Below are 18197 nucleotides of genomic sequence, written 5' to 3'. Positions count from 1 at the left end.
TGAAAAGGTTACATACTGTATGATTCCAACTATATGACATTCTGGAAAAGGCAAAACTATAGAGACAGTAAAAAGAGAAGTGATTGCAGAAGTTAAAGGAGGTAGAGGTGGAGGGATGAGTAGGGCGAGCACAGAGGATATTTAGGGCTTGATATTCGGATATTTGCTTTGACACTATCATGGGGAACACCAAACAGTATGCATTTGTCAAAACCCATAGATCTGAACCACACAAAGAGTGATCCCTAATGTAAACTATAGACCTCAGTTAATAATTTTTCAACATTGGTTCATCCATTGTAACAAATACAGCACACTAATGCAAGATGTTAAAAAACAGGGGAAACTGTGTAAATGTGGAGAGAAGAAGTATATGAAAACTATCTGTACTTTCTGCTCAATTTTTCTGTAAACCTAAAATTTATCTGAGAAAATAAAGTCTATTAATTAAAAAATTACATTAAATTCAATATCCAATGTCCATAAATAAAGTTTTATTGGCAAAGAGAAAAAAAAAACCCTACAAACACAGAAAGCACTCTCAGAAACAGAATTGCAAAAATCCCAAATAAGATATGAGCAAACCAGTTTGGACAGTTTATTGAAAAAATCAATCAAGAAGAATTTTACCCACAATGCATCTCAAAATTTATACACATAGCATACCACGTAACTTAATTTTACTTATAATAATAATTTTGATTGATGGCAAAACTGCATTTGGAAGGAAACATTGACATCCGTTCCTGGTTAAGTCTCAAAACAAAATTAGGAATAGGAGTATACTTTCCAACAAAATTAAAATATTAATATTAAATCAAGAGTCAACATCATACTTAATGGTTTTTGGAAAGTGTGTTTTATAGTCCTAGTTTCAAGAGATTTCATAGTAGATATTTCTTGGAGTGTCTTCTCAACTCATGATAATGCCTCTTTCTCTAGAAACAGCTCTTGAGACCCAGGGTGGGACCTCCAGATGTTATGTCTACCATCTGACCTTGACCATTGCTGACTGATCCAGAGATGGACACTTTACCCTAGTGTGGCTGATCGAGTTTCCTCGCCTGAGAATTGAAATTTGGAGTTGAGAGACAGAGACTGGAGAGTAGCTGGAGCTTAGCTTTATTACTGGCAGTGCTTGACAGAGAGGCTTCCAGAATTCCTCTGTATTCTTTCTTTCCTGAGTCTTGGTTATCAACTCTTCCTTGGATTCTAGTATATTCCTCTTTCTGCTTAAATGTGTGAGATTTGTTTTTTGTGGCCTGCAAACAACAACAACAAACCTCAAGTAACGCAGACACTAGTAGGTGTTTCATGGTGAAAATGGAGGGATGTTGATCAGTGGACAATTTGTTTGGGAACTTAGGTTAAACAACCTTCTAGAGCTCTTTTTATTTTGGAACTTCTCAGAGTCAATAAAATGTCACATTGTCTCTCTAGGAGAAAGCTGTGGTATGCAATTTCACAACTTTATTCGACCACGGATTTTTTTTTTCTTTGTCAGATACTTTAAAAAGACTAGTGTGCTGGAGAACATACTTTGCGAAATACTTCCCTAGTGGTACTCCTAATAAACCAGCATCATCATCCCCATGACTTAATATGGTTCTGGAAAGTCTTGGCCAATGCATGTAGTATCTACAACAATCTATTACTAGCTGTAATGAGAAGGAAAATCAATTCACAATAGCAGCAGTAACAGCAACAATAATAAAAACAGAAGATCTCTTAGATTCCTTTTTATTTCAAGCTGGTGAATTTCCTGAGGGAAACACTTATTCATTACTGTGCCCTGGAAGCATATCTGGGTCCTTCATATTATTTCCTTTTAATTTCCTTGAGATTAAGATAGTTTATGGTTATCGTCTACTTTGTAAATCATATTATTCTGGAAGATATAATAAAAATTAAAGAAGCTGGTCCTATATCAGGTAGCTTTTGATTATAAATTGCTTATCTTAGAAAACCGTGTTATAAAACAGGAAGCATATAAAGAGACTATTCATCCAGTCACACTGCCACTGCTGTTTTTCCTTTGTTGTCACCACCAGTGAAAAGAGGAAGAATGAATTGCTGCTCCAGTGACTGAGTACCCCAGCACCCCAGACTTCTCCCTCTCCTCTCACCTACTCCATCTCCCTACTCCATTGAACTGGATGCATTGTTTTGTCGCAGAATTACCTGTTTCTCTGAAGATTCTCATTCATTCACAAGGTTATCATAGTTACTATAATTATGGGGAACATAATTCTGCACAGCCTGACCATTTTAGATTTTAAATTTTAGTGGGGGCTACACTCCTAATTGAAAGTGAATCAAGTGTCCCTTCTCTGGAATTCTGGACTTGGTAAAAAGAAAGGAGAGAAAGAAGGAGGGCGAGAGGGAGGAAGAGAGAGGAGAGAGAGAGGTGTGTGTCTGGAGAAACAGAGAGGCTGTTTTGTAGACAGAGAATAATAAGGCACAGAGAAGAGCATAGTAATGAAATAGAGTGGGAGTTCTGATAGTGTTCAAGTGTTTGATTATGATTATTCCTGAGATGCAGACATATTCCTTTCTTTCAGTTCGGGAGCTGCCCCCATATTTTTATAATAAAGGTTCAAATTGAATTTCTGTCACTTGCAACCAGAGTCTTGGATAATACACTTAAAATATCACTTGGAGAAAATTACACTTAACTTGCAAAGCTATTCTATTCACCTGAGTCTATAAATATATTAGAAAAACAGCAAGGAGAAATCATAGATGTTTTCGATTTTGAAGGAGCCGTCAAGAGCCAAAGTCTGGAGAGATAAAGTGATTTGGCCAGTTACCAACATCAGCTTGCCAAATAGTCTGGCTCTTAATGCTCTTTACTCTTTATTGCATTGCTCAGTTTCTTGTTTCATTTCCTTTCGGTCGGCTAGCTCATTCTTTGGTCCAGTGTCTTTGGCCCACTGTTCTGCTGATTCTCAGATACATTTCACATATTCCCTTTCCTTGGCCCTGCATTCAACCATTAGCTTTAGGTTAAAATTACTTCTTTAGTGTACCCTGGACTCATGCATAAAAGTTCTCTAATTGCTCTGTCTTCTTTACTGTGCAAAAGTCACCTTAATGAGCTTCCATGAAGGGAATTTCCAATAGTTGCATTAATTTGACCTTAGAACAGTGACAACAGAGCAAGGCAAGACGAGAGAGATATCCTCAATACAATCAGATGTCATTTAAATATTTATAGGAGTTGTGGCTTTGCTGATAGAAAGATTATGAAAACAATTCAGAAAGAGAATGAAACCTTACCTAGACGCACTGAATATGAATCAACCCGGGTGGGTGTTGCAAACTCAAATCAGACGAAATTAGGTAATACGATATTTGAATCCAAGGCTCTTGGACAGCAAGACAACCCACATTTGAAAGGCATGAAATTGCAAAACTCAGAGATCTAGACTTGGCCTAGCATTGGCTGCTAAGCCACACCCCACATTATAGGCAGAATTGTCTATACTTTGAGATAGGGCCTTTAAAGAGGTAATTAAGGTAAAATGAGGTCATTAGGGTATACTCTAATCCAATCTGACTCGTGTTCCCATAAGAAGAAAACATTTTGACACATGGAGAGACACCAGGGATGCCTGCACAGAGGAAAGACCATGTGAAGACACAGTGAGAAGGCTGGCATCTGCAAGCCAAGGAGAGAGACCTTAGAAGAAATCAAACTTGATGACACCTTGATCTTGGACTTCCAGTCTGCAGAACTGTCAGAAAATAAATTTCTGTTGTTTAAGCCACTCAGTCTGTGGTATTTTTTTAATGGCAACCCTAGCAAACAAATACATCTCATAACCCAACTCAAATCTCCATTCAGTATTTACTATCATCAGTAAATTCAGTTCAGAAGCTAATTTAAAAATTACTTGTGATGATATAATTAATTTTTGTGTCGTAAACCTTGGCATTAAATATAGGAATAATCTGTAAATATATCAAGTATTTTTAAATACCTATACTTAAAATATTTAAAATAGTTAAACATTTAAGAAAAACTAGCATATTTAAAGGATAGAGTATCTAATAGGTAAGCCTTACTATTCCAATTTAAAATGTGATATTTGAATTACTAATTCAGGTATGATTTTAAATTGAAATTTTATAAATGTGTAAATCATATTGAAATTGTTAAGAGAACATAAGAGTCATTATAAGTTTAATTTATTAAATTTATGAGTTATTTAAATATATATGAAAGCTTATTTGTTAGTTGAAAATTTGAATTAGAAAATCGAATAAAGTTGATAAATGAAATTTAAAATGTTTAAAGGAATTTAATTAAACTATAGAAGAACTCATGAAAGTAGTTAAAATTTCATCAAATCTATAGAAAGAACAATAAGATTTATACATTGTACTTAAAGTACAAGGAACTAGGGTTTTGAATTTATAAATGTAACAAATCAAATATTTAACTTACGTCAAACAACCTCAGACTGACAGAAAAGTTGCAAGTACAGCACAAAGACCTTTTCCCTCTGGAATATTCATCAACAATTTGCTAACATGATGCCCCTTGACTCCCAAATGCTTTAGTGTAATTTTCTACAATCAAGGATATTTTCTTATATAACCACAACATAATCCTCTAGATCAGGACATAAACTATTTTACATTACTAACATCTAATGCTCAGAAACCATTCAACTTTCACCAACTGTCCCCAAATTCCCTTTATAGGAAAAGGACACAACTCAGAATTACGTGTTGCATTTGGTTGTCATGTCTCTCTAGTCTTCCTCAGTCTTTCCCTCTACTTTCATGATCTTGACACTTATGAAGATCTCAGGCCAGTTATTTTGTATAATGTCTCTGGATTTGAGTTTGTCTGACTTTTCTCTTGATTAGATTCCGGTTATGCAACTTTGGCAGGATTATTACAAAAGGAACGCTTTGTTCCTCTGTTGCATCTTATTTGGTGGGGAACAAATTCAGTTTGCCTCATTACTGATCATATTCTCTTTGATCACATCCTGAAAGTAGTGTCTTCCAGGCTTTTCCATTGCTCCTTCTGTAATTAATAAGTATTTTGTATGGAGATACTATGTAAATATCCCATTAGTCTTCAAACTTTACATTTATTCATTTATGTAGATCAGTATGGACTCACGGTTCCCTATTTTGCGCCTGTTGTTATCATTATTTATTTTGACACCCAAACTGCCCCAGATGTGGCCAGTGGGAAATCTTTCAAGGCAAATTCTGTGTCCTTTTGATGAATCCCCTTCATTTTTCGAGAACTTTGCTTTCTGGCACAAAAAGGTGTTCCAGACTCTTGTATTTTCCCTGCCTCAGTGCTGGGATCAGTCATTTTTCCAAGGATCCCTGCTTCCTTTTGATAGAAAACGGTGTTGAGAAAGTAAGAACTGGGAGCTAGGTATGCTCATTAATATTGGATGTTGCTGATCTGAGGCCCTCTTAGTGGACAGAGCGAGGGAATATGTATGCATACCCACATTAACATATATTCTGTATCTGTTGTATATATTGAAAATGATGAGATCACACCAATTATATCCAATGCTGATTTAACACCAGTCTACTCATCCTGATTGAGATCTGACACCTCATACCAGGCCATCACCTCTCCAATGAATACATCCCTCTCACCCCCTTGGGCCTCTGACATCCTGCTCTGGGCTCTCCCACCCACACACCTTGAGCAGACTTCTACCTTGCATGGCCCCACCTAATTGCCTTACTGCTGGACTGTTTAGAAAGGGAAGAGAAGAGAACGGGAAGGAGAAGAGGAAGAACCAAATATTAATTTTCAATCACGAGTCCATTATATTTGTCAACAGCAGGACTTGGAAAATTTTTGTTTTGGAAAATCTGAGCTACAAAATAAGTCACTGATTACTGTATTTTTGAAGAGGCAACACGATTTTCTCCCATGAACTGTTGCAATCAGCTTCAGTGTTTAGGGGGAAAAAATTAGAAAAACCTCAAATCAGACTAAGAGGCTCTGTGCCACAAAAAGACAGTCAAGATTATGGTTTTCTTTCTAATTTCTTTATTAAATTTTATTATTCTAATTTGCCTTCCAGCTACAGGACTTATTTATTATTCTAATTTGCTTTTGGTTACAGGATTCATTTAAATTTAGCAAACCATCAGGGAACCATCTAACATGTTGGTAGTTAAGTCTTTCTTCTGGAAATGTGGTCAAAAATGACAGCTTGTATGTAGAGTTCTGTCTGGATAGGGGTTCTAGTAGAGTTGTCACCTGGTTGAGCCTAAAACACATAAATTATATTGTTAGTCTAGCCCACGCAAATAATTTGCATTAAATGAATTTCTTCTTGCTTCAATATTGTAGCAAACAAAAGTAAAAAGGCTGTGGCCCTGGAGACGTTTTCATGTTTTCCCCCAGGTTCTTATTCTTAAGAAGGCGATAATTCCAATCAGGAGCTTTGAGGCCCTGGGTTGTGACATTACTGAAAATATCTAGCATCAAAGCAATGTCCCAGGCTTGTGCTTGTCTAGACTCTGCTGAACCCCATGGGTCACTAACTCTGCAAAATTCTTAGTGAAAGGCTTTGCAAAGACACGTGATTGCAGGTTAATAAAGCAAAAGAATCCTATCTTGATTTCAAGTTTGTCAAATAAAATGTTTCAAGTTTGGAATTGATTCAGATTGGTGGAAGTACCTGTCTGTGGGTTTCATGAAAAGCTTCTTATCACTTTAAAAACTATTTGATCTGCTTTTTTCCCTCTTCAAATTATAATCTGTGAAAAAAGATTTGTTCCTTTTACCTTTATTCAGGATAGTCTATCATACCTTTAGGCTGCTAGGGAGCTCCTATGGGAACAAGTATTCACTAATGTGGTGTTGATGAGAAAGAAGAGAGAGATACTAAAAGAGCTAGACATTATCTACAACTGGGAAATATTAGTCATTAGGCCTTTTCTATATTTGATGTACAGAAGAGTGGTGCTACTTGTTCTCTCTTCTTTTCTTGTAGGAAGAGATGATAAGAAATTTAGGTCTGGGATTAGAGAAGCTTTGGTATTGCCTTTTCCCGAGCAAGAAAGAATATATTGGAACCATCTTTTATTAAATAGAGTCAGTAAAACTGTAAAGACTTTGAAATGGGTAAAACAAAAAGAGTAAGTGTCCTGAGTGGCTCACCCATCCAAGTTTTTTCTGCTTTTCATTGTTTTCGTGCTATTTGACAACTATTTAAGTTGTAGAAAACTGATAATAACACAAAATATTCTTGTCTACAAAGATGCAAATTAATTGTGCCCAGCGGAACGCAATTAATTATTGCTCTGTGTTGGGAGCTGCTTTGCAGCTGTTTGTAAATTAATTTCAAATTTTCTCGTTCCCTATATATGTTCTGCTCTTTGGATTTGCCTTTGAATTGCTTATAATATTTTACTGGTTCCCTCTATAATTAATAAATTAAAATAAGTATTTGGCATATTCATTTCATATCTGTATGAGAGTCATGATTATATCCTTTTCAGAAAAATTATCTTGTAAACATTTTGGAAGTTCCACTGCAATGCCCAGAGAATTCACCTGATGGCTGAGTAACCTGCATTGCTGGAGGAGTGTTATACCTCATGGATGACTTAAACCCAGGCATTTCTTTTCTTGGCTCCAAGAGGTAAATTCTCAGTAGCAACAGAACTTTCACTTTGCTGATCCTCTATCTCTTTACATATTTTCCATCTTACTATTTTTGTGTTTTGCTTTTGTTTTCGGAAACTTCAGTCAATAAAGTGTTCCCCATTGGTGACAGTAATGATTCAGAATTTGGTTTTACAGTCTAACCTTTGTGATCTATGTAAATGGATTAATAGATTATAGAAATTTATTCTTTCTTGGGTGAGAGACAACAGAGAATCTGATTTGTTAGCATTTTATTTTCTTTATTTGTCTACTTGTCTATTTTGAGCTCAAATTAAGAATCTCTTGCCCACCAGGAAAGAGAACAACTGTTTTGATGTGTGGACTGATAATTTTTTTGTGTTTTCTTTTGACCTGTGGCTAATGTGTAGATCTGAAGCTATAAGCTCTCTATGTGTCTGTGTGTATATATGCTTATAATTTGGAAAGACCTTTACGTCTTTTTGTATGAGTATATAATATTTTCCTGTGGAGAGAACTAATAAATTAGATTAAAAAGTCTCCTAAATTAAAGAAACTCTGTTCTGACTGGCCTATAGAATTCTTATGTAAATAAGTTCTTTTATAAATCAAATATTCATAAAATTCCAAGAAAATGAGGAAATTAAAGTTTTGATACTTTAAATGTGGTATACTTAAAAAGTTATTCTTACAGAAACTCAGAAATGTTTTGAAAATTTAAGTTTATGTAATTAAGGTAAATTTTTGATAAATCAGACTAGTGAAATAATTTTGGTTTTTAATACAAATAGCTTGTTCTCTGATTTATCAGTGTTAGGTATAATATAAGCATACGTTTTTTTCTACTTGTGTTTGCTTTTCTTAAACTTATTCAAATCAAATAAGCTAACATTACTCCTATACAATATTTAAGATAATGAAAAATGTAAATCTGTATTCAACAAAATCAAATCATTATTCTGACAACTTTATTTCAACAGTAATTATGTTTTTTAGTATGTCAGCCTGAATATAATTCCCAAGATCTTTAGGTAACATAAAGCCTTAGACTACTATTAAGTTGAATTGTATAATGAATATTCATTTGATATCTAGATAATTTCTAACTAAGACTACTGAAAATCTGATGCCTAATTATTAGGCATAATTTTAAGATTATATTCTTTTGCTTATATCCCATGGAAAGTTCCTATCTTTGGGTCATGTTAATGTGTTCATTCTGTCTCTTTAAAAAGGTATGTGTGAGCCTGATGGCCTAGTGGTTCAAGTTAAGCGTGCTCCACTTTGGAGGCCTGGGTTCGGTTCCCGGGGTGTGGAACCACACCACTTATCTGTAAGTAGCCATGCTGTGGCGGTGGCTCACAGAGAAGAACCAGAAGAACATACAATTATACACAACTATGTACTGGGGCTTTGTGCAGAGATAAAAAGGAAGAAAAAAGGAGGAAGACTGGCAATAGACGTTAGCTTAGGGTGAATCTTCCCCTGCAAAGAAAAAAAAAGAAAGATATGTCTGCGGCTGTAGAAAGTTGCAATATAAGCTTTGCTAGACTGTTAAAATGCTTTTGGAACACAGACAGTTGTGAATTATCTACCTCTAGTTTTCTCTATGAAATAGGAGTTACTCTGGTTAAAAACCAGAATTAATATGAATGGTTGAGATTACTATGAGTAACAGAGACAGACTAATACCACTGTCTATGTGCTTTTGTGTTCCAAAGAGAAAGCAGTTTTGTCCTATAATGGAGGTTTTATAGAAGTGGTTATATATATACATATATATATATATATATATATATATATATATATATATATATATAGTAGTGTTTTTCAGGCCTTTGTTTTTGTTTCTTCTCAGAACCCCTGTACAATCTTGGGACCTTCTGAGGACCCCAAAGAACTTTCATGTAGGTTATAACTATCAATATTTACCATATTGGAAGTTGAAATTGAGAAATTTTTAAATACTTACTTATTGATTCATTTGACCAGAGCAATGATGAACATGCATTGAAATGTTAACACAAATAACATCTTAGTAGTAACATAAAAATTATTTTGAGCTCATGAATCCCCTGAGAATTGCTGTGATATAAAAAAGCAAAATGAAGGGCAAATTTGAAAGTAAATTTTACTTGCCTTGGTTTATGGTACTTGAGTCTAAAAAGAAGCGATGAAATGTGCTAAAATTTCAGTAAAGTTTGCCCCATCTTAATGGGCTTGCTCTCTTGGCTTAGTGGTTAATTCCTTTGCCTGCTACATGAAAAGCTTCTCTTTCTTTCTTTTTTTTCCTTAACCTTCCATGTAATCTGTCTACGTAGCAAATATTCTATGTCTTATAAGAATAATTTCCTGTGCTTTATGTTGGATTTATTACATCCTTGATTAAGAAAAAGAAAAAAATAATAAAAAATAAAAGAAAGCAAAGAACTAAGATTCCTCACATAAAGAACTAAAGATTTTTACAATCATGTTAACGTCTATGTTTCTTTTTTTTTTTTTTGATGTTTTAATAGTTTGTAACATTGTGAAATTTTGGGTTGTACATTTTTGTTTGTCCATCACCATATATATGTCTCCCTTCACCCCTTGTGCCCACCCCCTACCTCCATTGCCCCTGGTAACCACAATATAGTTTTCTCTGTCCATGTGTTGGTTTATATTCCACATATGAGTGAGATCATACAGTGTTGGTCTTTCTCTTTCTGGCTTATTTCACTTACCATAATACCCTCCAGGCCCACCCATGTTGTTGCAAATGGGACAATTTTGTCTTTTTTTATGGCTGAGTAGTATTCCATCGTATATATATATATCACATCTTCTTGATCCAATCATCAGTCGAGGGACATTTAGGTTGCTTCCACTTCTTGGCTATGTGAATAATGCTGCAATGAACATAGGGGTGCATAAGCCTCTTTGGATTGTTGATTTCAGATTCGTTGGATAGATTCCCAGTAGTGGGATAGCTGGATCATAGGGTATTTCTATTTTTAATTCTTTGAGGAGTCTCCATACTGTTTTCCATAGAGGCTGCACCAGTTTGCATTCCCACCAGCTGTGTATGAGGGTTCCTGTTTCTCCACATCTTCTCCAACATTTGTTGTTTTTTGTCTTGGTGATTATAGCCATTCTAGTCTATGTTTCATTTTAAACATTTTATTGTTTTATATGTTTATTTAATTAAATAGTTAACCCAGTGTTATTTCTCTAGCACCCTGATTCTATCCTCTGACAATTTTTCTTTATTTTTGCCTTTCCATAATTGGATCCAAAGTACAGAAAAAATTAAATACAACTTTCATGATACCTTTTACGCCTAAAACCACCTTTGAGATTTCCCAGAGGGCCCCTGGAAAAATCACAAAGATTTATTCTTTCACCTTTGAAAAGAGGTGCTGGGAATAATTAGGTTTGTGTCTAGAATCTATGAGAACAGTTGTCAAATCAGAAGAGGTACTCAGCCTTACCTAGGTAAATTTGTATAGGTATAATATCATTAACATAAATATTTCAGAAATTTTATATGCTTTATGAGAAGTCCCTAGAGTTATGTCATTGCCCTTGCTGTTTATAATATGGTTTTACCCTCAGGGAAAACACTGACTGCAACTCTTGGCATTATTTCCATCAGATTTTCCTATATTTATCAGAGTTCTGGCAACAGCAGAATAATGTTATCAGTCATAATTTCAGCTACTGTTTTTAAAAATACAAATGTTTAGGCCTTACTGCAGAGTTACTAAACCTCTTGATATTCTTGGTATAAACAACTACATCTCAGGATTATTTTAAGTCCTATCTCAAGAATTTTTTGCTCTATAAAATTTTTTTCATCCATTTCTTGAGTCAGATATAGCATTTGCAGACTTCTTTTAAAATAAATTTAATCATTATCATTTGACGGTTTGTCTAATTTTGGGGGTGGGGGCAGGGAATGGCTTTATTATCTTTGTTTTGCACGCCACAAAAAGAACTAAACTTCCTTGTCTGTTGCAGTATTCTTATTATGAACCCTCATTAGACTGTTCACATTTGAAAATTATTAGTAATAAATCACTCATAGCCATTTTAAGTCCCTATCATCTACAGATAATATTGTTTTACTCTGGGGCTTCTCTGAAGTCTCTTTTTTAGGTTACAGGTAAGAATTTGTGTTTTCAACAGAGAAGAATAGTCTCAGAATCTTGTGGACAAGGACTATACCAGGTACTTCAATTATTGACACTTCAAAGCTGAGCTGACATAGATTAGATAACTTTCAGACTACAGCACGAGTGGACTGAGTTAGGATTTACAGGATCTGTTTTAGGCCAAATGAGAGGACTGCATATGAGAGCTAACCCAAGATCCAGTGGAATATTGTTGATATTCCAAAATTCTGGAATATTATTGATATTTTTGAGTGGTGCATAGGTCCTCACCCAGGATCCAAACCTGCAAACCCCAGGCCGCTGAAGTGGAGCATGTGAACTTAACCACTGTGCCACCAGCCTGGCCCTGAAACCTTTTTAAATGATATCTGATTCCCACTTCTTTCCTCTAGGATTCAGAAATTTATAGTAAGTCTCCTTACTTTCCATGGCCGCTTAGCTATTTGCAAAGGTTCAATAAGAAGCTGTCATCTTTTTTACCAGAATGTAATTGTACAAATTGTAAAACCAAGGCCTTTCCTGGAATGTCATATTTGAAAATGATGCTCATTTAATCAAGTAGGAACAGCTACTCTTTAGAGATTAAGTTTGACCTCACTTATAGAAGCAATGCTAAGAAAGCACTGGCCTATTTCTTGGCTTAAAAAATCAAGAATATTATATATTATATATAAATAATCTGAGGATATTTGGGGACATTGAGAAGAAAGAAATTTACCCAAATTTTAGGTATTTCAGGTGAAATACGGTGGAGAGTATTTCTTTGGCTTGGTTTCCTAGCCTCAGGTCAACAAATAATGGAGGCTTTTAAAAATCCAATTTGAGACTCCTTATGAAAACTTCCAGGCACAATTTAATTTATTATTTGTTCAAAATTCTATGGTTTTTGAATTTACAAAGGATACTTAAGGTGTCCATATGGTAAAATAACACTTCTACTACATCTATGTAAATTATCAGGCAAAATAATGAGGCCAGCCTTATTTTATAAGGATAATCTTTCTTTGAAACTGTTATGATAAACAGAGGGGAGGAGACTGTCAGGGTAAACTGTGAGCGACTATGAAATGGGCAAAAATCAAATAGTGGCTATCTTGACTACTCACTTATCCAGCTTTTCTCATCTTTGGTTGATATTACAACTCTGTGAGTTGTAGAAATCTGATAATAATGCAAATAATTCTTGTCTGTATAAATGCAAAGTAATTGCATTCGATGGTATGCAACTTATTTTTGCATTGATTTTGATAGACCAGTTTTGCATCTATTTGTAAATTCACTTCAGAATTTCTTATTCCCTTTATATGTCTCTGCTCTTTGAATTCTTTGAACTAATTGTAACTGGTCCCCCATTAATTAATGAGTTAAAAATCTTTGACACATGTTCATTTTATGTCTATATGAGAATCATGATTCTACCTTCTTTTAAAAATTATTCCTTAATGGGCCAGCCCTGTTCACGCCCCTTAAGGAGTTTACACACTCTGCTTCAGCAGCCTGGAGTTTGCAGGTTCGGATCATGGCTCATCAAGCCATGCTGTGGCAGACATCCCACATATAAAGTAGAGGAAGATGGGCACAGATGTTAGTCCAGGGCCAATCTTCCTCAGCAAAAAGAGGAGGATTGGCAACAGATGTTAGCTTAGGTCTAATCTTCCTCACCAAAAAAAAAAAAAATAATAATAATAATTACTCCTTAACAGTAGATAACAAGAGTGCTAAAAACAATCTCACATACACAACAAAAACAACAAACAATGCAGTTGGTTGAGAAAATTCGGCACTTAGAAAACTCAGAAATTGTAAGCATCTGCTGTGGTGGTGCATGGTTAAGAAGAGTCATGGGAGTTGACTAGTTCAACCGTTGAGACCCAAAAGAAATCACGCTCTCTTTGCATTAGAAATAATCCCTTAACTGGGGTCTTGCACTTGCAACGACTCCATGCCTGACTCACGTGTTTTCTGGTGCCTGCTTCTGTTAATCAGTTGTTTGAAATCACGAAGGAAACAATTATTTTGTTTTAATTCAATCATTTCATTCAGCCAGGAAACTAACCTTCCACTCTTTCCCATATTCCTTGTCCTGATTCGCAACAGTAAATTTTGTGAAAAAGTGAGCATGAATTTGGGTAAAAGTAAGCATGAATTTCTCTTCCTCAAATTTCTCCATTCTCATCTCCCTAGCCTACAACAGGGACCATTTCCTTTGGCATAATATTTGATTAGGCTGCCCTTCTAATTAGAAGCTTAAAACAGCAATTTTGCTTTGTCATGCATGTTTTATTGGGATATGCACTTTTCTTTTCACTGCAGATATTCAACTTGGATGGTGAAGAGTTATCATTTATACTCTCTTATTACTAAGCACTGATATACATATAATAATTCAAAATTATATATTTAATTTTTTTATTTCCTCCAGCCCATCTTTGCTGTGCTACACTTTATATATGAGTTCATACACTGGACACTTCACGACAATGTGCTTATCTCTAGGGGTTGTTCCATAATACTGCGTATAAAATTAAAATCAGTTTTCCAGGTCAAGAGGAGGGCATAGCATTTAAGTTTTAGGAGTTTTAATTCATAAAAGCCAAGCTCTGTTATATAATTTTTAATGTATTCCTCAAGGCCATTGATTTTAGCAGCAGTTAGTTGAGTAAATACCTAATTTATATGTGGTGGGCTTTCAGTTCAGGTATACCAGGTGATTGCCCAGGGGAAAAGAGGTTTTAAAACCTTCTTAGTATGTGAGTGTTTTAGGGCTATAATCAACCAAACATTCAGTAATTTGGGCAGCAAAACCAGAAAGTTGGCAAAGTCTCAGCTTTGCTTAATCACTGTGACTGCGCCACAGTTAAAATGCAACGTTTACAAGAGGCCTCAGAGGAAAATTGAGGAGCCAAAAAGGAAAGTGTCCCCTGCCCCATGAATTCAAGTTTGCATGGAGTTTCAGGGAACACTGTTGGAGACTTTGAAGAATCCACAGCCTGGCTTAAACTATTCTATTCAGTATTTTTTTTTTTTTTTAATGTCCAATAGAAAATATACCTGGGCCCTGTAAAAAGGCAGATTGTAAAATTGAGGACCTTCACTGGGTGGGTGGAGCTTCCAGAGATTAAATTTGAACCGTCGGCGGAAAGGATATAGGAAGGTTATGTGCCGCCATTTTGAGAAGAGCAATTTCAAACCTGTGACAGGCTCCGTCTGATTAAAACGCCTGCGTGGCAAGGAAAATGAAGACCAGTCAATGAATTGGGAGACAGCGCTAAGAGGGCAATTAACACCTTTCCTACTAATAGTAACAAGTGCTTAGTGGGGGGTCGCTTGGGAGAAACAGAACAGAGGAGAGGAGCTGTGAGAAGGTACTGCTGGAATCTTCCCCTAAATTAAAACAACAAAATACCCACGAAAAGGCAAAAACGTGTTTTTATTGGTAAAGTTACTTTTACTTTTAAACTTTGTTCACCTAGATATTCTTTTGCTCATAGAAAAAGAAAGTGGACTTTGGCTTTTTTTTTTCCGTGGGTATAATATTCAATAAGGACTACACATTTATTTTAAAAAATAATAAAATAATTGCTTTTCTCATTCACCCATGGACCTAACGCATCGCCATTGCCCTGGACACCCAGGATCAGCAAAGAACCCCCAGGGTTACTTCACCTACCAAGGAGAGAAAAGCACTAGAGTCAATTACTCTGGTAATTTTTCAGCTAAAAATAGTGTTAGCTCTGCATATGTTTCTAGTGCCTAAGATCCTAAAATATTTTAAAGTTAACCTCAAAAGTTTCCAAGATTATTTTTGGCCCTACTATTCATTTCTTTAGCAAATATTTAATATTCAATTTACTCATTCCACGGATGTTTACTGAGCACCTACCATATGCTAGCACTAGAGACACAATGGTAAGACAACCAGAAAGAGTCTCTGCCCCACACTTCAGTTTATGCTTAACAAGTCTCTGTCCCACATACTGTTTCATCTGAGCCTCTGGACAAACCTACCTGACAAAGTAATTCTTGATGAGGCAGTGATAGCAAGAATGGGAACTGCCAACTCCACTCTATAATGATCCAAGTAAGTGAGGAAAAATAGCAACAATTTATCAGCGGAAGGATCTAATGCGGTCAGTGGTATTACTGTGGAGGTTATCTAGAAGTCTTTGGTATATGGTTTGTACATTCTAGTTTGTGCAGTCTCAGGAATGTGTAATTTAAACTACTTAAAATTAAGACTGTTGAATTAAAATTTGTTTTGGAGGAACAAAGTTTGATTACTTTATGGACACAGAGTAAGGTGAAGCAACAGCTAATAAAAAATTAGTATGAAAAGCAGTGGATGTCAAATCCAGGTAATCTTGAGGATCATCTGGGGAGACATTAAAAATACAGATTCCTGGGCCACGCCACAGACCGATTCAGTTTGAATCTCTAGGGATGGAGCCTCATGACTGACTAGTGCGAGGAGAGAGGAAGAGGAAATATTTACTGAATTGACAGAAATTGCTCTTAATCAAGCCATAGTAGGTTGGATGTTGATAAAGCGCTCTTGTGATAACATTTTGCATTCCAAAGTAACACGTTTCCATGTCTGAGCAATCGTAATTTTCAAAAAGACAAGTCTGAACAGGAGGGCTCCTGATGTACAGTGAGGAGTATTGATATGTAAAGAGAAAAGAGAGGCATCCTGCTAAATCAACGCACAGTCTGCACTGCACACGCCTTCCAAGTTCTGGGACACTCAGGATGGATCCAGAAAGGTTTGTTCTACAATAGTGTTTTTTGGTTCATCAATTTCCTACATCTAATAGGAACCACAGCATCTCTAAGATCTTTTAACATATTTTTTTGTTTGCTTGTTTTATCATCAGCCATTTATCAAGCAACTATATTCAAGGTGTACTCTATTTAGACACTAAACAAAGTAACAAAAAGGAGACTCTGTCTTATAGAAGTTCACATTTTTCATAAGTTGATTTTCTTTTGTGTATCAATGAAGTTTGGCCAAAAGAAAAATAACATCACCTCCTTTCAAAATGGCTTATGCATTTTCACACTTAGGAATTTTCATTCTAAGTCATGCCACAAATGGTATAGATTCTCATTGAACTGTGTAGAATGGCAAAAACTCATTAGATTTGACTTCCACAGTTGGAGTTCAGTTTTCTCTCAAAACTTTTCTGCCATTACTCTCCTTCCTGCACCTGGGTCTCAACCCTGATTTTGCATGCTAAACTCACCTGGGGAGCTTTTGAAACGTACAGATGCCCTTATCTTCCACCCAGACCAATTCAACCAGAATCTCTGGAGATGAGGCCAGGCTTCACAGATTTTAAAGCCTCCTGGGTGATTCAGATGTCAGGCCTGTACTGAGGACCACTTTCTATCAAAAAGAGGTCCTCTCCCTCCCATGCAGCCCCATGCTCTGTGCTTCCTTTAATGTGATATTCCTTCCTGCTTAGAATACCCCTTCTACGCCAGTCCCTGTGTCCTCACCATACCCATCCTTCAGATTCAGTTCAGATGCTCTCGCCTCCATTACTCATTTTTTAATGCATACCTTAGGTCCAAAGTAAATTCTGTCTCCTCTGAATTCTTATAGGGCTTTTTCTGTCCTCTCAGGTCACCTTCTAGCTTGTTATTTCTGTGCATATTATATTTTCCCACCTACTCACCAATTAACCTGGAAAGTTTTTAGGGCAAGAAACTCACCTTTCTGATTCACTTTTTATAACTCACAGTGTCCAGTAGGTGCATAGTAAACATCAAACGAGGAAGAGGAAGATGAAAGGAAGAATGAAGAGGCAACAGACTTACTGACATCCATCCAGCTCACCTTTTTCTATTCTCATCCAGCACTGGTCTCCCATTCTTCTCTCTTTCTCTCTTTTCTCAAGGTTGGGGTGAAGTGAGATCTCTCAACCACTTTTTCTAGATAGATATGCAACTCTAAGTTTGGTCTTTACCTATATGATCAGTAGTTGGAATATTAAAAACATCAACTCAGAAACTTGCCAACTACAGCAGGACCCCTAGTTCTAGTCCTCTTTGCTCTTCACCTGCCTTATTGTTACGCTCTCATCTTCTCCAGTTTTTCCTCCCCAGTCTGTCCTAATCTATACTCTGTCATCTCCTTAAAACATATCTTTCATCCTGTTATTTCCCTGCACAAAAGCCTTGGCATATATCCCCATTTCCTATCAAGTCCAGTCCAAGATCTTCATCAGTCCTGCATTCAAGACTTTTCCAAACTTAATTCCCACTCTCTCCTTCTTCAAGCCAGTGCAGCAGCCAAATTGAGATATTTAAATTTTCTGTTATCTGTTTTATGCTCTTCACTGTTATCTTTGCTAATAGGCTTTATTCCTGGTATTGCCTGCTTCTCTGTCTCTATGAGCTCAATTCCTAAT

At 35.9% G+C, this 18197-nt stretch overlaps 1 protein-coding gene across 3 annotated transcripts in view; it reads right to left on the bottom strand.

The window, feature by feature from the left end:
* Nucleotides 1-6006: 6006 nt before the first annotated feature.
* The window catches only part of CFAP299 (cilia and flagella associated protein 299), a 554549-nt gene continuing 542358 nt past the window's right edge, over nt 6007-18197 (bottom strand). For 2 of the 3 annotated variants that reach the window (XM_087434482.1, XM_004430878.3), the window contains exon 6: nt 6057-6266. In XM_087434482.1, the coding sequence (XP_087290608.1) occupies nt 6171-6266 (96 nt within the window). In that variant the 3' untranslated portion in view covers nt 6057-6170. Of the gene's footprint in view, nt 6267-18197 lie in introns of all 3 variants that reach the window. The other variant, XM_087434483.1, reaches the window with a different exon arrangement.

This window comes from Ceratotherium simum, chromosome 8 (genome assembly GCF_057802395.1).
Source record: "Ceratotherium simum simum isolate JZ-2026a chromosome 8, ASM5780239v1, whole genome shotgun sequence".
Lineage (NCBI taxonomy): Eukaryota > Metazoa > Chordata > Mammalia > Perissodactyla > Rhinocerotidae > Ceratotherium > Ceratotherium simum.
The sequence above is the reverse complement of the archived record's forward strand: the minus strand, read 5'-3'. Positions and strand labels throughout refer to the sequence as shown.